At 41.0% G+C, this 22,905-nt stretch overlaps 2 protein-coding genes across 3 annotated transcripts in view; both read left to right on the forward strand.

The window, feature by feature from the left end:
* Positions 1-22,905, forward strand: part of scube1 (signal peptide, CUB domain, EGF-like 1) — a 647,001-nt gene that overhangs the window by 252,773 nt on the left and 371,323 nt on the right. The window lies entirely within an intron of this gene.
* The window catches only part of mpped1 (metallophosphoesterase domain containing 1), a 139,748-nt gene that overhangs the window by 6,552 nt on the left and 110,291 nt on the right, over positions 1-22,905 (forward strand). Inside the window, exons 1-3 of one of the 2 annotated variants that reach the window (XM_050036090.1) lie at positions 5,211-5,235; positions 5,379-5,568; positions 11,503-11,684. In XM_050036090.1, coding sequence (XP_049892047.1) covers positions 5,390-5,568; positions 11,503-11,684 — 361 coding nt within the window. In that variant the 5' untranslated portion in view covers positions 5,211-5,235; positions 5,379-5,389. Of the gene's footprint in view, positions 1-5,186; positions 5,569-11,502; positions 11,685-22,905 lie in introns of those variants that run through there. The other variant, XM_050036089.1, reaches the window with a different exon arrangement.

Raw genomic sequence — 22,905 nt, forward strand, 5'->3', positions numbered from 1 at the left:
AACCTACCTTCCTACCTAGTAGCACATCTACCTCATCAACTAATACTACACTACTGGACAGAGGGCGTTGTTAATGTGTGAGCTGAAGCTTCAGCTGTCTTGTCTACATGATGTAGAAAGCTGCATTTGAGCCCAGTGTGTTATAATCTCGCAGCATCTGCTAATGCATCTTTCTGTCTCACACTGGCAGTATGCAGGGCTGTCACTGTCACATCCATGACAACAGAAACACATTTAAATATGCACACACACACATCAACCTGTGTGCACACAGAACACACACATGTAATGTAGGCACTCCTGAAACACATCTCACTGAGCATGCTGGGATTTGCCCGTGACAAAAAAAAAAAAAAAAGCGCAGTGTGAAGTGTGTATGTGTCACGTCAGTGTGCTGTCAGCATGTGGGGTTGCAGTGAATGAGGAACCGAGATGGCGCGCCGACATCGCATGGCGGTCCAGGCGGACTTTGCCAAAGCCGTCTGTCCCCAAATTATCACCTCCGTCTCCAGCATCCCCGTCTTTTCAGCACCTCTCAGCAGCTCCGCTCCCTCTCAGCAGTCGCCAGAGCCTCCGAAAATGAGCTGCACAGCTGAATCCATTCTTAATAGGCAACACACACGTGCAGGCCTCACACACCAGGGACGGGGATTTAAAGGATTTCATTAATTCAGTTTATTATTTTATAACTCTGGAGCAAAAAAATCTAATGAAAAGAACATATTGTTCATAACAGTATACACAGAAAACATTTAAAAGAGCACAAACTAAAGGATATCTGTGAAGAATAAATCACTCGAGTTCTTGAGCTACAATTTGCAGCCTGACTAACATTCTGCATAACATCCGTTTTTCATTTTGCTTGTTATTGGAGGTGAAACTGCTGTGCTTAGGTTGTCTTTGTGGCTCTGTTAGAGTTAAATATCAGCTTTAACTTGAGCTAACAGATGCACTCGTACCGCAGTAGCTGGAGGAAATGCAGAGCTCGCCCTTGAGCTTTCAAAAACACCACAGTTCTATCATTTAATGGAATGCATCGCCGACAAATGTTTAAGCATACTGGTGTTTTTCACAGCCTTTGGCTTTTACAGCCAGTTTCCATCTGTATTTTCTGTCAGGCTGTGGATGACTAATTGTTTTTCTCAGCTTGTTGTTGGGTAGGCCCCGATAAACATCCATAAGACAGATCTTCTTTTTATAACGGTTATGGTATTGATTTGATACATTAATAATTAAGATCACAGAGAGGTTACACAGAATAAACCCTGAAATGTCCCCCACTTGTGACAGATGCCTTTTAACAAGTGACACACTACTCCACAGTTTTGCTCTGTGTCCCAAAGTTAAGATCTACTGGATCACTATTTTCAAACTTATATCTAAAGTACTTGAAATTAGAACCAGAACTGCTCATTATTATTCTAGGATTGTCTGGTGATGTCAGAAAATTAACCCAGCTATGTTTCCTATCCTATAGTCTCATTATTGCAAAAAAACTGCGACTTATTCATTGAAAAAATAAAGAAGTCCCCATTGCAAAGATGTGGCTCAGTGACCTTACAAACACACTTCATCCAGAGAGAATAAGATACACTCTTATGGACAAACTTATGTATTTTGACAAGGTTTGGACACCTCTCACTCATTGTCTTACTTCTGTGACCTAAAATCGGCATTGTGATGCAAGGGTAGGGGTGGTGGGATGGGCGTTGTCTTTTTTATATATCGTTATTATTATTTATTTATATATGTATTTTTATTTTGTTGTACATAGATATGTATGCATGTATATGCTGTGTGTATGGATGTATATGTATATATATTTTCTCAGTTATTACCATTCAGCATACTTATGTTGAGTAAAAAGGAAAAGGAGCATATTACGATCCAACTGCATGTATGTGTATTGATAAACAGTACTTGCTTAATTAAATGGATATCTGTCTACATGAGATCATTGACTTTTAAAATGCTGTATTTAAATGCCTGTATTAATAATATATGTGACATTTCTTTATAACAATGGCTGATTTATAGCCTATAGTTTATAGTGACATAATATCCTCATATGATATATCCCTGAATGATCCTATTGCAATTGTAAATGCACTATATGTGGAAACTGCAGGGAACTTAAGAGTTTTTTAACATCTGAAGATTTTATTGAGGTTTTCCAATAAAGCCTTGAATGTCTGACATCATCAACTTAAAAAAAACATCATAGAGCAAAATTTTCAATATGACTAAAGTGATTCATCAGATTAATTGTCTTTTTTATTACATCAACTTTCTTTGATGAATAAATGTAATTTAAGGTGCTGTCAGATTGCTACTAGACCACCCTGTTAATACAGTGTGCCTCCCTTTGTGAGCGGCAAGCAGGGGACCAAATGCTTTTGAAAATCTTGTTTTGAAAAAGGATTAACAGCAACAAATATGGATAGAAGCAGAACATTTCATTAGATAAAAACATGGTGCGAGTTTTGGAAATGGTACATTTATCTTTTTTCAATAAATTTGAACTTGTAGACTTTACAACCCTCTTGAGATACTGGGCAGTATTTGAGCTTTGAACTATTCAGTACAGCCCTAATAAATAGTAACTAATAGCACAGTGAGTGCAGTTAAATTAAGGAAACACGTATAAATTGAGAAACAAAAAAAGCAAATAAAGAGTACATTTTGACCAATTTAAGTCCAGGTACGAAGGGTGCGAGGGGTGGTGGATGGATCCAACAGCTACAGATTTTCATCTGAGAGGCTAGTGTTCAATCAATCAATTTTATTTATAGAGCCCAATATCATAAATAACAATTAGCCTCAGAGGGCTTTACAGCATACAACATCCCTCTGTCCTTTGGACCCTCTATGCAAACTGTACATTTCCTTTGAAAGTGTATTTTGAAAACACACAATACATGTCACAAGCTGTTGACATGGCGTCCCAGAACGTCAACAGCCAACGCACCCAGGGTACCTTGCAGATCACATGTCAAAGGGGAAAGTCCACGACCAAACATTGATATCTGACAAGGTTGGAGTGAGAATGTGTTAATCAAATGGAGAAATATGCTGCAAGTAGCTCGGGGCACAATGAAAACTGTTTCTGGGGGACACTAAACAAGGCGCACATGGCTGAAGTTAACCTAGCATAAGCTTATTACTTATTACTACTACTACTACTACTGTGTGTATTTGCATGCAATTTCTTTGTATATTGTGCGTTGAGCCTTCAGGGCCACTGTAGCAGACTGATTCCCAATCACTTCCATGGAGTTAGGTATATAGATACCACATAGGAGAAAGATAAGAGCACTGTTATGGGAAAGACCAATATGCTGAGTTCAGAGCTTCCCACAGAATGAAAATGTATGTGTGGCTGTGTGAGGAACACAGTGCAGCTAGAGCTGTATTTTTTTCCTTAGCATCACTTCATGACTTGTGGAATGGGAAATTGATTTGTCAAGCTGTTAAGCTGATCAGATCCCAGCGGAGCAGCTGCTGCAAGTGAATGCACACTTTAAGACCCTGCATAATGACTGCTTTAGTTTCACTGTCAATGGGCCTGATGTTGTGCTGCTCCGTTTCTGCGCACAGACCACATGGTGCTATGCTGTAAATAGCTATTCCAGTAGCACTCCTTATGAATGGTCCAGCTCCATAAATAGAAAATCTATTTGTGGCGGCTGATGTTTTAACCATGGCACGCTGCCACAAAGCGTGCCACTGCCACTGGTGTTTAGGTATCAAGTCAAGTCAAGTCAAGAGACTAAGATGCTGTTTGGTTAATTTAAGTTGTGAAACCTGTCTGTTCAACATTTTATGAATAAGTTTTTTGTTTAGCTTATTAGGAAATTGTAAAAAATGCTCATTAGAGGTCAAGGTCGAGGTCTAAAACCCCAAAAAATGTAGTTTAAAATTGTATAAAACAAATATCCTTTAATTTAAGTAGTTGAAATTAGAAAATGTTTGGCTTGAGAAACAAATTTAATTGTGAAGCCAATTATTTGTGATGAAATATTGTAAAAAAAAAAAAAAGTGAGTATAAGTGACTGAATGAGCGCTTCTTAGTCAAGCTTTCTGATACTACATACCTGTCACAGAGACATCATGGTGTGCAGGGACTCTGTTAAAGTTGATACCCAGTTTTGAGCTGAAATGATTCACTGATGAAACGTTTAGTTGATTAATAGACAGATAATTGATCAACAACAATTCTAATTCCAATTCTAATAACTGATTAATGATTACAGTTATTTGATCAAGGCACAATAGCAGTCAGTACCAGCTTCTCTAATTCCAGGATTTATTGCTTTTCTGATTGTAAACTGAGTATCTGTTGCTATGGCTTGTTGGTCAGACCTCGAGCTCTCAGAACTTGGGAGTTGGGAGAATTATAATTTTGTTAATTAAAGGAACGATTCATTAGTTATTCGGATTTTTTTTTTTTTTTTAAATTTTAGTAATTGTAGCCCTAAAATGATTAGTTAATCAATTAATCAATAAATCAATCAAGAAATTTTTTAAAATGCCAATTACCAACTGCGAGGATTCACTGTTTGTTCTTTGATGGCAAATTGAAAATCTTTGGGTTTTGGACTGATGGTCGAATAAAGCAAGACATCAGATAATATCAGCTTGGGCTTTATGAAATTTATTATCAACTAATAAAGGTTACAGTCCTCAGATTAACCATTAATGGGTGGTATTTGCAGTTTTACCAAGTTTGGCAAAATGCACCCACCTGTTGAATTCTGGCTGAATTTTTGAAACTATAAACCCAGAAAGTGTTCCTCCAATGTTAAATCACTGTAAAAATGGACAAATATTGAAAAATAAATTGATTGAATAAGTCTTAGAAATCAGAGTCTTTGGAAATGGTTCTCTGTAATATTTATTTTATTTAGTTTAGATTGTAGTTTAGCCTATACATCCTCAGGAAGTTGTAGAAAAATGCCCATCAAGAGGTGCCAGAGAACAAGGTGACATCATCAAAAAGCAGTATTATAAGTATTACATTTCCAATGACATAAATCTTCCAATTTAAGAAGCTGAAATCAGAAAATATGTAGCTTGATATATGACTTAAACTGTGAAACTATTTTTGTTTGTTTCACCCCTTCTCTGAATTCCCATCTTTACCACACAATCTTTATATCAGCTGTGCTCTGTTGTGTTCCTCTCAGGTGTCAGGCAGCTGCAGAGAAGAGGAAGAAGAAGAAGAGGAGGGAGGAGGTGATGTTCTCTATCAGCTCACTGTGACCATTCAATCAGCGAGGGTTTGAGCCTCTCCTCGGGCCTGGACTATCTGCCCACTATCTTAAAGCAAAAGGAACGAGCAGCTAACCTTCCTGACCTGACGCCTCACTCTCTTCCAGTCCCCACTGCCATGGCCTTCACCTTGTCAGAGATCATGGCGGCGAGACGGCAGCAATCTCAGGCTCAGTCACACGCCCAGCGAGGCAACAGGACGGCGGTGGAAGTGGATGAATATAGCACCAACCCCACTCAGGCCTTCACCTTCTACAACATCAACCAGGGACGCTTCCAGCCGCCGCACGTCCACATGTGAGTAGATAGAAGAAACAGGCCTGTACACATTCATATGCAGCAGGGATGCTGCTTAAAGGAGCATCCAGCTGTCATTTACACTTACGGCACATTTCATTTTGTTGACCCTTTGGCTTACATTTCCTCTGTACATTGCACCCTGGATATAATGTAGTAAATATGATAATAATTTGTTCTGCATTTATTTTCCATTATTTTTTAGATTAAAACCAAAAAAATATTTTTATCTGTTAAAGATGTATTTCAGTGTTCAAGGAAATAAGCTTCTTCACTTTCTTGATTAAAGAGAGCTCACTTGCAAACACCAGGCCACACTGCCTGTGTGAGCAGTGCATGCTGGCTACCTTGCTGAACTGCTGTGGCTCGCATGCGGACAGTTTGTTGCTGTGGCACTGCTGCAGAGCCTCCTGCTATTTTAACTACTGTACTTCCACAATTAAGTTCCAGTACTCCACTTATTTATGCAGCCATCCAAGCTACAACATTTTCAACAACATGGTCATGCAAATATTTCACAAGGAAAAACCTGGTGTTAAATGAAGGGATTCTGTCCACAGAAACATTGTCAGAAGCCTTTATGTTAACATGGAGACAACAACTGGTGTTAAAAAGGAATATATATATGTGTCTATGACAGATATAGACATTAAAACTGTAGTAAAAGGGGGTATAATGCCAGTAAGATTATCAAAAGACCATTTTTTGTATAAACTTTTGCTAAAACCGCATGGGTCACATGGCAAAAACCCCACAGCAAGACTCCCTGATGTTCCGTAGCTGAGCAGCAGCTGCTCATGCAAGAAGTGTGGCTGAAAACAAAAAGAAAATACACACCTGTGCTGCTTACACAGACAGTGTGGCCCTGGCATAACATATTGGGCCTCATGCAGGAAGCATTATTATTTATTTTTGCTCACATCTATAATTTTTTTCGTTCCCACTGATTTCTGGGATTCACCAATGTTTTCTTATTTTTTGGTGTTGTTTTGTCTTAGGTAAGAGGAAATTTACAAGTGGTTGAAAGCACACCAAGATAAGAGAAAAACTTCTCATTTGCACAGTCCACAATTTATTTGTCCAACGTGAGAAACCACAAGTTTTAGATTTGAGGAACATCATTTCTTACACAATTTGAGTTACTTGTCTTGTTTACTATTTATTTTAATCTAATGCAACTTTCTGTTTTGACTCCACTTCACTTCAGAGGAAGATGTTCTACTTTTGACTCCAATACAGTTATTTGATAACTTTATGTTATTATCACATTACGTAATAAACATAAAGTTATGGAGGTTGTGTCAGTGTTTCCCCTACCATTATATTAGGGGTGCACCCCGCTCCCCCAACGGCACCAACTGCATCAAGTTAATTTTATTTAATTTTATTTTCTGTGTAGCGCCAGATCACAACAGAAGTAATTTACGGTTACCTTTCCTATAGAACAGGTCTATACCTTGTCCTTTTATTAAACAAACTAAATAGCCTTGTGTTATTTATCTTATTTACACAACGGCATGTCATTTCTGTCTCTATATGGTCGCGCCTTTACAATTCTCCTCTGCTCTCTGTATCGCGCAAGGCGGAGTTCCACACCAATGCGCACACTAGGGCTGACTTAAAATAATCGATTCATCCGATTCAAATCGATCGTCACTGGAATGACCCAATGTTGATTTACAAAATCCGAGATCGGCCTTTTAATATCTAAATATGATCAGGAAAATTAACTATTACGTTACATTTTCAATGCAGGACTTTTACTAGTAATTCAATTCAATTCAATTTTATTTCTAGGGCCCAAAAGTATTTTTACAGTGTGGTATTAGTACTTTTACTTGTAAAAGTGACGTTTATTTTCACCACTGCAGGGGATCTTTTTTTTTCTTATGGCCTTTTTTTGGTGGCATCTCTTGGAACAACAACCGCCCTTTTATAGTGTTTAGGAAGTGTTAGCTATGCTAATAGGTTGCTTATGACCAAGTGGGATTCATCATTCAGCACACCTGGGTAAGAGCAGATCTGGATGGTTAAAACATTTGGTGCATTTTGAGTTAACTTCTATTATTTTTCCTGGCAACAGAAGATTAAGTTGCTGTTTATTTCTGTTCTGAAACACGTTTATGTTAGTGGCAGGCCTAGACTGATAATTTTCCTGTTTCATATGTATATTATTATATATCATATTTAGTCAGAAGCCTCTGTCGTTCTGCCCTTGTTTTAATTTGCTGTGGCTGCTGTTTACTGTTATTGCAAACTCAACACTTCCTCTGTGTTTACCTGCTGTTGTAATAAATTCAGCATTGCGTACATTTCCACAGCACTAATTCCACATACAACAAGAGTCATGTCATACACACCACTCTGCTGCCTTGAGTTTAGCAGAAATGCTGTTCTCAGTTATTAATTAATCACTACAGCTTCTACCATGCAGTTTTTGTGATCAGTGTTGAACCACTGTTGATGAAGCGTTACTGTACGTTCACACCAAAAGCTGCTAGAGCTGCAAAATAGCTGAATTCGCTCTAGCAGTGCCACTGGTAAAATATTTGTGGCAGCGAAAGCAGCTCAAGTCGCTCATGACGCCAAATTCTGAATGTTCGATTATGCTTCTCAATTTAAAGGAGCCGCAAAGCAGGTTACTGGCTGGACCACAGAAATGTGACTTTGTGCATTTGCCTGAGCACAGAAACTTTCACATTTGGACAATGAAAACAGGATAAAAAATCTAAATAGGTCTGACATTAAACATTAAACACACACAGCCTGTGTTGCGTTCAGACACTGTCACGTAAATAACAAATTCTACTACTTGAATACACCGTAGCACAACACAGCAGCATGTCAAGTGGGCCGAACCGGAACCGAATATGAGCAAAAATTTTTTATTTGTTATTCCCCCCAAAGCTGTAAACCTAGGGGAAACATTGTCAGTGGTTTGGGTTAGCGTGCCTACAGTGCGATTAGTTAAACTGGTGGTAAGGAGAGCAAATGAATTGCATTCCTGCTAATAACAAGCGTTCCTGAACACAAAGAAATTGTATAAGTACGTGCGCTTGTCCACACTTGTGTATCGATTCAACATGGCAGAAGACACTTGTAATTTGTGCTGCCGTGTGGTGCCTGCACCGCCGTCGAGTCTGGGTTCACGATATCCTCTAGGGCCGTGAACAGCACGGGGAATATCATAGGCTGGTGTGGGAGCTGCGGCTGGATGGGTAGAGGTTCCAGCGCTACTTCAGGCTGAACATATCAGTTTGACAGCTTGCTGCTTATTTTGAAGTAGGAACGAATGTGTGGTAGGAACTAAAAGTTTCCGAGGATGTTCTCTGGGTTCCACACAAGCAATGGACATCTACTTTTCAATTGGTGTCTGGTCATTTGCGGCTCAAACGCGTCATAGCTAATTTGCATAAAGTTAACCAGTCTTCGACTTTCATTTGCAGCTCAATTCGCCGAACGCCGCCGCTCATCACTTTTGCAGCTCAAAACGCGATCTGGTCGCTACTATCCATTGAAAATGAATTAGACCTAACGCCTTTGCAGCTCTGGCAGCTTTTGGTGTGAACGTACAGTTACACTTCCTGTGGATGTTTTACAGTAAAACCTGACTTGGAAAAATAGGATTAATGCCCTTTGAGCCACTGGAAGGCATGTAATGTAAACTTAGCCCCAAAAAGGTGCTATAATGTGAGCATATGCAGTAACAATTTTAGGGAGGAAGGCCATCGGCCATACTGGAAATATGACTAAAATGCTTCCCCATTGTGAACCTGATATTCTTTATCCTGGGGCTGAACCGAGATCCTATCCTGACCCAGACCTATAGCTAATGACCATGCTGCCTGAGCCACCCAGTAAACACATAACAAATATTTTAGGTCAACTAGCATGCTAAGGTAAATAGCATGCTAACAGCAGGCTAACCCTTTTCCACCAAATGAAGCGTGTGTGTGAAAATCCCGTTAAAAATAGCTAATCCACTCCTTTCCCACTGCCAGTAGACCAGAGTCATATTCTCTTTGTCTGATGTGTCAAAATGGAAAAACAGGTTGGTAAACAGTAGAAAGCAGCATGGAGGCCAGTGAAAATGTAATGGTGGTTACTCTTTTTCACTGTTTCTGTCTTCTTGTCAGACCCGGTGCTGAATAGATTTTTAATAATGTTTGAGTGCTGCTTGGACTGAGATAAACTGTGTTTTGTGGTGGTGCATCATTGCATTGCGCTAGCAAAGAGGCTAAAATTAGCATGTCCACACAGTTGTCTTATATCTATTGCTGTTGATCGGAGCTGTAGCCAAAAAATACCCATTACTACCTGGGAGTGAATGCTGATTGTAACCTTTCCCACTTAAGACAAAGTGTACAAATTAACTTTCTAATTCAACTTGGGATGCACCGATTTTGAAATTTTGCGCTGATACTGATACCAATGTTTAACAATTTGGCCAATAGCTGATACCAATGTTTTTATCTGTTTTATAGTGCTGTGAAAACATCAACACTTTTCTCCTTCAAAAGCTGCATTTATTCCTGTTTCTTTCATTTTATGAGATTACATTGAACACATCATGAGAATGTTATAATTTCCCTCACGTAATACTCATTTTTAATGAATAGAGGTTGAATGCTTCGCAATGTAAATCAATGCAACCTCCGTGAGCTGTTTGTTGCGGCCAACGGCTGCTTATAGGTAATGATAACTTGCTCTTTTTCTGCTGATTTCATGTTGTTTCTCTCCACATCCACTCCTCTCAGTAGTGTAGTGGTAGTTGAGTGGGCACCAGAGAGCTTTTGATCTTGATCTTGGTCTTGATCTTGTCATTTTGACATACAGCATGTTTCGGGGTTCACGTGATGTCAGATAACTCACCCATCTCCCCCAGAGAGCAGGTAAAGTGTAAGGAGCTGGGGAGGGGGGCAGGGGGGCATCAGGAACCCAGAATAGAAGGCCTCCCTATTATTTAGTAGGCGTTGTTATGTAGTTATGTTGTTTTGTGGCCTTAAGTAATATTTCAAAATAATAGTGGTAATAGCATTAGTTAAAAAATTGTAAAAAGGTTAACATTTTGATTTTTTTTTCTTGTGGCGCCCCCTATGGATGATGGTGCCCTTAGCATTCACCTTTAGGGTATTTGCAGTAACTGACAGCTCGTTGGCATTCACTGACTTCCAAAAGTTCAGCTTTAGTTATAACTTTAGTTAAGTGTAGTTTATATAACCAAGAAAAGTGTCTTTTCAACACTGTTTTATTCATGCTAAGAAAGACGGTTTTCTCTGAGGGGCTCCACAAAGCATCACTTAACATTTCCTTATATTTCCATACACTCAATAGTGGATATGAACCTTTTTTTGTGAGCCCTCATCTGTATTTCATTACTTTGTGACTCACACTTCTTCCAGGCTGTCCTACATGGATGCATATCTCCTTTCCCACTTCCACTCATCTCTTTCTCTCTCTTGTGGTTGGGTGCAGAGGAGGAGGAGGAGGAGGAGGAGGAGGAGGAGGAGGCAGGGCTGGGTGTTATCGTACCTGGAGGAGAGCTCACTAAAGTGGGCCATGGTTATTCACCAGCTCCCCTCTTCCCTCTGGAGACCCTGTGGATCTGCACACTCGCTGGAAATCCCACAGGACTGTGCTCTTTTTCTATATCTGTGCTTTATTTTTTTCTATCTCCGCACATTTCTCTTTCTGTCTCTCTCTTAGTGCCGCACTTTTATTGTGGCCTCGCTACGTCTCATGTTTCCTCCTCTGCCTCAGTCTGTGGGGATGATTTTCTGCTGGATACTAATTCAAACTCCTTTCATTGTCAGCCTCTTACCACAGAGACTTTGCATACAGTGCTGTGTCTCTTCCTCCCATATTGTTTGAGAGCCGCAGTGACCCCTTTCCCTTCTTCTCTCCCTTAATGGTCTTGTCTTCTGTTGTTCTCAGGGTGGACCCAATGCCCCACGACACGCCCAAGCCGCCTGGCTACACCCGCTTCGTGTGCATCTCAGACACTCACTCCCGCACCGACAGCATCCAGATGCCGTATGGAGACGTGTTCATCCACGCCGGAGACTTCACCGAGCTTGGGCTGCCCTCAGAGGTCAAGAAGTTCAACGACTGGCTAGGTCAGCATCTCTGAAAGTTGTGGCTGTGGATCCAGAGCGGGTCAGGGTACTGTTTTCTCTAACTAGGTCCCCTTGTGATGATCTATTAATAAGGCCAGGGTCAGTGCCAGGCTAAATTTACTCAGTGTGGGTGCTGTGCTCAAAGTTTTTCAAGAAAACAGAGGATTCTTTTAAGTTTTTAGTATTTCACGGCTACACACACTTTTTTAACTGGTTTTATCGTAAGTTAAAGGACTGTAGCTACCAGAGGTTCTTCACATTTTAGAACACTGACTGCAAATTAAAAATCTGCTCTTCTTTACTGCTGATCATTTTCCCACACAGACCATGTATATTTAAAGAGATTTCCCCACTTTCTGAATCTTCCTTGCTGGTGAGTTCAAGGACACTGTGAGAAAATCAGATATTTGTGTGAACAGCACAATTTTAAATGTAAAAAGCGACAACATTTTCTTCAGTGTTCTCACAATAGAGCTCATGAATACAGCGTTTGTGGCAGCTGATTCTCAAATCTTTGACTTCCTTCAACGCACCACAAAGGAGAGTTTTTAAGAAGGTTTTCTGCTCAGAACTGCACTTACACACAAGGCTAAATTGGCAAAAGAATCAAGTTGACTGAATGTTCATTGTGATGGGCAGGAGGTCTCTGCAAGTAAATTCATCGCACATGAATTAAAACCAACAGCTGCCTGGAAATAACAGAAAGTAACTCAAGTAAAAACTGATGCCATTCTTTGGAAAATGGACCAAAGTAATGTAAAGAGTTGTGATTTGTGTTAAACATGCAAAAGCCGCAGTCAGGTCCTTTAAGTGTGATGTGGTGCGGTGTGGGTCTGGTTTGTGTTACACTCCTCTCAGCTCTGACACAGACTGCAGGGACGTCCTGGTTCGTATTTGTGTAGTTGAACACTGACAGCAGAGCTCTGTCTGGAAAGAGCAGGAACAAACCGCTGAAACAAACCAGGCAAGTAAAGTTCACTCGAGATGATCCTCACACAGCTTTCAATATTTCCCTCACCTTTTTAATACTGAAGATTTTCATTATATCAAGCCCTATTTTAATGCCTTTGTGCTGGCAATAGCTGTAGCTGGAGGCGTTATGTGTTTGGGTTAGGGTTGTCTGTCTGTCCATCTGTCCATCCTATTTTTATGAACAAGATATCTCTAGAACGCCTGAGGGATAGTTCATCAATTTTGGCACAAATGTCCACTTGGATTCAACAATGAACTGATTAGAGTTTGGTGGTCAAAGGTCAAAGGTCACTGTGACCTCACAAAACATATTTTTGGCCATAATTCAAGAATTCATATGCAGATCATGGCAAAATTTCACACATATGTCTAATAGGACATAATGATGAAGTGATGACCTTTTATATCCAAAAGGTTAAAGGTCTACTTGACTATGACATCATATGTTATATACACATATACACATGTTCTGCATAAACTCCTGCTCCTCCAGCCCTTATTCAGTGTCATCTCTCAGGAATAGAGGGGGAGATTTTTGGTCAGATACTGAATTGGTGACACTAATTTTGGGTGTCCACCTTGAAACTGTGCTGATTGTATAGCTCTTTTGTGCTGTCGGGGGGAAGATGTGTGTGATGTGTGTTTTCACAGACATGCATGTGAACTGTAAGTACAACTTGACTGGTGCGCAGAGGCATACAAGTACAAGGCCGTAGTTCTAGTTGATACTATTATAGATGGTGTTTTCAGCAACATAAGTTCAATGTATTTACAGTCTCTAACTGCTCCTCTGTATAGTATTTTTTTTTGTTAATGCCAGTTCATGGTAGTGTTGTCACGGTACCAAAATTGGGACCCACGGTACGATACCAGTGAAAGTATCACGGTTCTGAGTAGTATCACGATACCACAGCAAAAATGAGGCAGATGTGCCTTTTGTCATTTATAAAAAGATAAATCACTTTTCTATAATACATCAATGATATTTCAATGGAATAAATTACTTATTGACTTATTCATACTTCAAAAACAGCATCAATAAGTGATTAACATAGGGGGGATCAAAATAAAATAAATAAATAAAATAAAAATCAACCAGCCACCCTCCTCCTCTGATAAATTAAGAACAGTCCCTCCATAAGTAAAGAACAGTCCCTAAAGTGCGGTGAGGTTTCCTCCATAAGTAAAGAACAGTCCCTAAAGTGCGGTGAGGTTTGTGGGCCGTTACCTGCCACAAAGAAAGAAATGTGAACGGCTCATTTCTCCTCTGACACGCCACATACCTGTGTGCCGCCACGGCTCGGCTGTTCAGGTACTTTTGGAAGAGGAAAATATTGGACCTGGAGCTGGGCTTCTCGGTCGCTGGTAAACCGCGTTATCTTGCGCTGCGGAGCACTATGGCCACCATATTTGACAGGAATACGGCGGCGTAGATCAGCTCTTGCCTACCATACACTAGAAAACTTGGAAAAGACTTTGAAAAGACTTCGGTGTGATAGCCACTCACATGTAAAGACAATGTGAGATTTTAGTCACACATTGCAAGATCTCACAGGGTCACTATTTGCAAACTACAACTAGATCCCTTTTGAGATTATTTTACATCCTAGTGAAAAAAATATTAACCAAACTCCCTTTAATGATATTTTAACACATCTTTACTAGGGATGCAACAGGCCTCAGTGAAATTTTGAACCGTTCGGTCTGCCCTGCATGGATCAATACACCCTTATGGACCACGGGTTTTCGGTTTTGCAATTAATTTTGCATTGATGTTTTACAGGCCACTGTGTGTGTGTGAGTGTGTGTGTGTGTGTGTGTGTGTGTGTGTGCCTATCCACAGGCCAGGTCCATGGATGTGAGACAGAAGATGATCCAGTGTGGGATCATTTCGGTTTCGCTGTTGAATAAAACGACGAGGGAGTGAAAACAGTTAACAGAAATTTCACTGTCTGCAAACGATGCTTGAAACATGTGTAGTGTTTCCCCTACCATTATATTAGGGGGGCGCCCCACCCCCCCTGCCTTGTCCTTTTATTAAACAAACTAAATAGCCTTATGTCATTTATCTTATTAACACATATTTATCTTATTTATTTACGTTTACCATCCTCCTCTGCTCTCTGTATCGCTCATGGCGGAGTTCAGCCCCGATGTGCACGCACACACACACACACACACACACACACACACACACACACACACAGACGTGAGCACACAAGAACGCGGCCCAGGCCGCATTTTTCTGACCGACAATTAGAACCAAGCCAGTCTATGGAGCGGAGCTTGTGTTGCGTTCAACACTTGAATAGGCTGTAGCACAACACAGCAGCATGTCAAGTGCAAAGTCAAGCAAAATAAAGAGATAAAAAAATTGTTCTCTTTATGCACAAAACACGTACAGAAACCGAACCGAAACCGTGGCCCAAAAACTGAGGTAGAGACCGTACCATGGGCTACCTGTACCGTTGCACCCCTAATCTTTACGTGTCTGCAAAAACATTTAACACGAGATAAAGGGCGTCACATGTTATCAGTATTCTGGTTAATTCAGCATCAATATAGTCCATAAAGATGCACTGTATTTGCATACAAACTCTTCATTTTGAATTTAGTTGCCACAACTCGTTGCCAGCCTCTGTTTGTTAGCTATGATATTTAAGTGGGAGGAGACTTTGGGGATGAGAGGAGAACTTCTTCAAAAATTAAGATTTCTCTCTAGAATAAGTGCTGGTTGGCAGATCAGATACAGGCTAAATGAAACACTGACTCTTGTTCGCTCTACAACTCCACCAGTTTCTTCTCTTTTTCCACAGCACTAGAGAGCCAAGTCATGTTCTTGCACCTCCCCAGAGTCCCCTTCACGTTTACTGTCTACCCGCTTAGCTACTTCCTGTTTAGTGCTGGAGAAAGCGCCGCTATTGATTGTTGGCAGTGTTGAACTTCAGTATTTGCATGAGCCAGGACTAAAAACTTACAACAACATTAAACATTTTTGATGTTGTTGGATTATCAAGACAAGAAAAAGACTGACTCAAGACAGATCAGACTGAGTTTTATGGCAACCTTACACCAAACAAGATTGCGCACCATCTGAGGTAAAACTCTCATGATGTTTCTCCGACACTGGAGATTTATCTGTGACAGTGAAATTGCTTGAAAAGTTTGTTTGGTGTAACTATTTTTTTTTTAGTATTAAAGTATGTTGCATCACTATAATGTGATATGCAATAGCATTAAAGCTGTAGGTGGTAACTTTTTTATAAACAAAACAAAACAAAACAAAACCTTTTTGTAATATTTACTTAAACTGTCACTAAATCCTGACAGTAATCAGATAACAGATAATCTGTAAAAACAATTCTGTTCCTTCTCCTCCTAGTGCTTCAAATACCATTTGCAAGAATCCACTGCGTCTGAACACCCAGTCAGAGCCTCTCTAACACGGCTGTCAAGCATGTCAATCACTGCTCATGAACTGCGGTCAAAGTTGGTGACCTAGCTGCCATGTTGAAAACAGCTGAGCCAAAACAAAGCTCCAGTCATTGGGCAGAGCAAACTTTCTCATGTTGCAGCTAAACAGTACCCTAAAATGTGTTCGTGAAACTGATTAGATTTTGGTGATCAAGGGTCAACGTCACTGTGATCTTGTATCTATGCCATTCTCATGAATTCAATAGATCAAGTACACCCTGAGTGAACTTTTTCAAATTGGGCACAAACCTCCATTTGGACTCAACAATGAATAGATCAGATTTAGGTGGTCAAAGGTCAAGGTCACTGTCACCTCATCTGTCTCCTTCTTGTGAATGTGATATCTTAAGAACACCTTGAGGGAATTTTTTGCACATTTGGCACAAATGTCCACATGGACTCAAGAATTAACTGATTAGATTTTGGTGGTGAAAGGTCAAGGTTAATATGACCTTGCATCCATCTTATTCTTGTGTAAACGATATCTCAAGAATACCTTGTGTAGTTCCTCTGTGCTGCTGGGCGTAAGATGTGTGTGGAGCATCCATGTTTCCATCCATGAGAAACTTGACTGCTGTGTGGAGGGGGACAACCGCCAGGCAGTAACTTTAGTTTGTTAAAGCTATCCATTTGCATAGAAGAGGCTGTCCACATATGTTTGACCACTACGAGTATGTTGAATTACTATAATGTGATATAAATTGGCATTAAAGGGTAGCACGTCAGACATTTAGTCATATTAGAATATTTCTGGTTTATTACTGTAACTATGTGAAGAGATTTCTGCAATATATTCTGTCTCCTTCTGTCAGGCAGAGGTGTTGGAAATTTACCGAGCTCAGACTTTTCTTCTTTGACTTTGTGCATCACCAGCCTCCATTGAAAGCATCTTATCTCTGCACTGAGTTGGGAGCAAGTGTAAGTCTTATCATCCCTGCGTGATATCTGTTGGAAACTGGAATGAAGTGACCTCGTACGGAGCTGCACGACAGAAAAACTGTTGAATCGGTGAATCTACAACAGTCGAGCTAGCAGAGCAGTCCCGCTATCATTGCCATCATCATCATTGTCGTCGGCGTCATCAACACCGGCACAAACCTCCCCGGGAACGGCAGAAGCCTGCTAGCGGGTGCGAGGCCCTTTGTGTATTCATCTCTTTCTCTGAGGGAGGGGAGTGGAGAGGGGGGAGATAAGGGGAGAACTTGTTGTCCTTCTCCTCCTCACACACACACACACACACGAGCTGCAGGGAGCACGAGCTGCAAATCCGCTAGCCCCGCACTCCAGCGGCGAGAGAGGCAACGGGAGAGACGGGAAAGAAAAGATAAACCGAGCCAAACGCGCCTGCTGCTGCCTCTGAAGTCACTCTCTCCTCTCTTCATCCCTTCCTCCTCTCCTCTGCCGTTATTTCCTTCTCCCCTGCAACTCTGCCAGCTCTTCCTCTTCCTCTCGTCTGCTCATATAAATATTTATAATCTGGCTATTCCTATTCTTTCTCTCTTTCATTCCCTCCTGCTCCCCGTCTCTGTCACACACACACACTGTCCCATTCTGGAGATGAATGTAACTCCTGCTGCTCAGTGTGTGCAGAGCAGATTTACAGGGAGATCAGGTTTAGCGTATTCATTACAGAGCCTCGGTCAGGTAATGCTTTCTGCTCCCAAACTTTCTACTCTGGTGGAGTCTCGTCTCAATCTTTTTCTTCATCTCCGCTTTTACTCCTATTTTGTTTGGTGTACCTCCTTCAGTTTGTTTCTCTTTCTTTCCCCTTTCTTTTCTTCTGTCTTTCTTATTCTTCCACTTCTATCACTTCTTTCTCTCACTGCTGATTTTCCCTACTCCTCCTTCTTTTTCCACATTCTCCAAACCTCCCTCCAATTTCAGCCCTCGGTGGCAGCTCTCTGCGAATCTTATTTTTAGCAGGAAGTCAGTCGGCTCTCAGGGGCCGCTGGCAGCCGCTCAAGGCTTTGTCAGGGACGGTGAACGCTGCAGGAGAGAGGGGGGAGAGGCAAGGAGAAGAGAGGAAAAGAGGGGAGGACTGAGGAGGCAGGAGATGAAATTCACGCAGGGAGAGAGGAAGTTGGAAAATGAGGGGATGGCAGGAGAAGAGGAGGTGGAGGTTTACAAAGACTACAGAGGAGGAGGAGGAGGAGGAGGAGGAAGAGTTCTCCCCTGAGGAGAGCTGCCTTACCTGGGTAAAATCACAGCTCACAGCCCTGGTAACTGATGCCAAACTTCTGCCCTCTGTTGTCATGGTGCTCCATGTAGGTCCAGTTGTCAGTCACTGTGTGTGGTGCATGTGTGTTTCTATATTTTTTTTACTGCACCCTTCCAATCTTGAACTGAGTGTACAGGTGCTGAGTGCGAGAGTGAGTAATTGGAGGCAACCACAAATTTGTTATCTTTTTTTAAAAAAAAGAATTCTACTTTACTTATTTAAAGGTCCGGTGTATAGGATCGATCAATCAATCAATCAATCAATCAATCAATCAATCAAATATTTATTAAGTTGAATTCTACAAGGTACAACTCCAGTGAAATTTGATCCTATCAGCTCCTTTAACTTGTGCTCTGTAATTTAGTCCATTTTCATGTCTTCTTGCGTGTTTCTGGATGGTTCTGGTAATCCATGGCAACTGTCCACCTGTAGCCATTTTTGCAGCCGCTTTTGCAGCTGCTTTGCAGCCGCTTCTGCACGATGTAAAGCAGTAATCCACAGCAGGAACATGACAGCACCTCATGTATCCACCATCACACCATTCTTATTCATCGTAAAGCACACGCCTTTTCTCACCAGAGTCCTTTGCTCTTTCAGATTGGCATATACACTGCTCAAAAAATTTTAAGGGAACACTTAAATCACACATCAGATCTTGTTGAATGACTTGAAGTTAAGTTGAAAATCTTTAATGATGTACATTGTATGATTTTTTGTGAACAAAATGACGTAACTATGATCCGTGGAAACCAAAATCATCAACCCACTGAGGGCTAGATTCACACTAAATCAAAGTGAAAAATTGAAATCACAGGCTGATCCAATGTGTGAAATTTATCATGGCAACTCATAATGTGACTCAGTAGTGTGTATGGCCCCCACACTCCTGACAATGTCTGGACATACTCCCAATGATTCAGCGGATGGTGTCATGGAGGATCTCCTCCCAGACTTGGTCCAGGGCATCAGTGAGCTCCTGGACAGTCTGTCGAGGTACTGATGTCCCTTAGGTGCTCAATTGTATATAGTTCAGGGGAACAAGACGCCAGTCAATTCATCAAACATCTTTAAATTGGGCATAGATATCCACTTGGACTTAACAATGAACTAATACATTTTTGGTGGTCACAGGTCAAAAGTCATATCCGTTTTACTTTTGTGAATACGATATCTCAAGAGCACTGTGAGGGAATTCTTCAAATTTGGCATAATTGTTCACTTGGTCACAACACTGAATTGATTGGATTTCAGTGGTCGAAGGTCAAGGTCACTGTGACCTTGCATCTGTCTCATTCTCATAAACACGATAGCTTAAGAACACCTTTAGAGAATTACTCAAACAGCCACTTGAACTGAAGAATGAACTGATTAGAATTCTGTGGTCAAAGGTCAAAGTCACTGTAACCTCACAAAATATGTTTTTGGCCATAATTCAATTCATATGCTAATTATGACAAAACTTCACACAGATGTCTAAAAGGACAAAATCATGAAGTGATGGCATTTTATATCCAAAAGGTCAAAGGTCAACTTCACTGTGACATCATAATATTCTGCATAAAACACTTCTAGCTATTATTCAATGTCATCTCTCAGGAACAGAAGGAGACATTTGGTCAGATACTTCACTGGTGACAGGAAGATTGTGTGCCCACCTTGTAACTGTGCTGATTGTATAGATCTTCCTTGCTTTCGTGGGTACAGTAGGTGTGAAGGGTAAACTGTATGAGAAACCTGACTGGTGCAATAAGGCATACAACCACAGGGCGGTAATTCTAGTTAAGTTTGTGTTTTGTTAGGGATTATTTCCTTCATAATCTTTACTGATACAACTCTCAGCTTACCCTTTCATTTACTTCCAGTGACTGTGTGTGTGTATATATGTGTGTGTGTGTGTGTGTGTGTGTGTGTGTGTGTGTATGTGTGTTTTTAAGGTGAAACAAATTTTCTGACAAGCACATTGCATGGCTTGAAGAGCCTTTCCTGCTCGAAGGGCTATTGTAAGCAGTGTTGAAAAGCTGCCGTTGGTACAGAAGCGAGCGTGGGATTGTGGGAGATGGAGGCTGATTGTGTGGGACAGGTAAGAAGAGAGACAGAGGAGAGAGGTTCAGAAGGAGGAAGAGGAAAGGGATATTGAGGGTGAGGGGCAGAGCTCGAGCTCATGTGCAGGAGTACTTCAGTCCAATTGTCTCCAATAATGGCTGCTTTGATCAGCCTCTCAGCACACACTCGTGGCTGTGAGCACACACACACCCCAACAAGCATCCACGTGGATTTCGTAAGCCGAGCCAACGCTTTCTCTGAGTTTTTGCGTGTTTGTTTGTGTGCGCTGCCCTCGCTGCAGACTTGAGTGATGTCTTTATTCATGGCGTGTGATAGTGTGAGCTGGCAGAGCGGAGCGGGAATATACTGCAGTGAATGTTGTTTAAATATGGATCTCATTGTGCTTCGCAGTTGACTTGGGGTCAAGAGAGGAGCAGCTTTAATTCTTAAAGGCTTTGTTCTCTTGCTCTTTCCTTCTGTCTGTCTCCCTCTCTGTCCGACTGTACTGGCATTAACAACCAGCTTTTTCTGAGAACAGTCTCCATCCACAGATTCTATGAAACATGAAACGAATATTCAGGGCATTTCCTCTTTTATGAACTGTACTCATGGGGAGAATCAAGGTAGAAAAACATCCCTTATTGTTGCAATAGCAAAGGGGTTTTTAAAGGAATACTTCAGCACCCCCCACCTGTGGGCTCGCTCTTCTGCAGAGCCATAGCTGCTGTCAGCTCAGACTCACAGCAGTTACAATGGTTTCCAATGGTGACCAAAGTCACAGCAAAAATAGGTGTCAGAATGTATTTGAATGTGCGTAGAAACTTATCAGAGCGCTCCTGCAGTGCAACACCGAGGGTTAGAACATACTCAGAGTATGGATCAGCAATAGAAAGTGAATTATGCTGCTTGAAAAGTTTCTGTGTATGTTATGGTACAATTCATATGAATCTTATTGGGTCATAGTTTATAACAGATATAGTAGTATCAGTGTCAGATGATACGTGACAACTAAATGCGGTACAGTAATGCTAAGAATATACCTGAGGTCGTTTATATAATGTCATCATATTCTGTAAATGATTAGGGGTGGGACGCACTAGAGAACCCTTGATAGGATATTATTGTTATGTTTTGGTTTTGTGTTTGGACCCCAAATGCAGAGATGGAAGCAAAAAAACACTAAGTTCAAAATCAGAAAAACTGGCTGGCGTTGCTGGAACGGACTCAGCATGCGGAGACACTGAAGCACTGGAAGCTGCGATCAGGTACGGCAGGAGGCACACCAGTAGCTGCACAAAAACAAAAGCGCTTAAAAGTGACGAAAAAACACGAAATTCACTTCTTCACAAAAGACTGGAGCCACTACGTTACCGCCTGAGACGGGATAATCTGGCACAGGAGTGTTGTCTTGACCAGGCTTTATTGCAGGAGTGATTACTGGATGAACACCAGGTGTGCTTCATTATGAAGAGCCGGCCAGCCACACCCTCAGCTGCACACACACTGCCAGGGAGAGAAAAGGGAGGGGGAAAAAGCAAAAACACAGAACATCCCAAACACAAAACCAAACACCAAAACAAACGTTATCATGACAATTATCATGATACTTAGATCAAAATACGATATTATTGCAATATTATGGTATGCTGAGTATTGTGATATAATGTTCTGTGATTAATTACCTTTTTTCCAACTGCAAATTATTTTCCCAAAGCAAGTTTTCAGTCTGTTCATCTGACTTTAATCATTTTTATTGCAGCAACTGAACAGCATCATTAAACCAGTCAGAAATGCTGCACACTCCTGACAAACTCAACTGTGGGCAGATTTTACGCCCTGTGCGAAGCCAAATTAAGCACGTGAGCAAAAATACTTCACATGCAGGTATCCTGTTAACTGCATGGCAACACCCATGTTAGAAGTGTTGTCTATTACAACCACAATCCCCCATTCTTATGCTGTATTTTGCAGGAGGTCTGCAATGTTTGCGAGATAATGTGCTGTTAGTCACATATGAATCCGCTGACCTTGAAGTCCAGGCATCACAACTTAATGCCACCCTTCCTGCTCTATTCAACGATTGTGTGTTTTTAGCATGTAAAAAAAGCCTTTGTTTTCAACAACACTGTACGTATTTTCTTTGCTCTCTCAGAGTTGGATGGTACTTTTCTCAAACTAAGTGTGTCCAGTGTTGGTTGATTTTTGGCAGAGCGGGTTTAACTTTAGCTTGGCCGTCAGCGACTAATGCTATCTCTGGATGGTGGAGTGTGAGATGAGCTCTCATGTAAGTAGTATTTTCAGAGTATTTTATTCTCATATGATGCTGCTTGCATATCGCACGTGTCATACCCAAGTCCTTCTTTCCTTCTGTGTTAAATCCAAAATAAATCTGAAGTTTGATTTAAACACAGACAGCAGATTTCTTGCTCTGGTTCCTCCATCTTTGTTTTGATGAACTTCCTGCCAAATGCTGCTGACTGAGACCTCTGGTGTCCATGTATTGATACAATATTG

This window comes from Epinephelus moara, chromosome 23, assembly GCF_006386435.1.
Source record: "Epinephelus moara isolate mb chromosome 23, YSFRI_EMoa_1.0, whole genome shotgun sequence".
NCBI classification, from domain to species: domain Eukaryota; kingdom Metazoa; phylum Chordata; class Actinopteri; order Perciformes; family Serranidae; genus Epinephelus; species Epinephelus moara.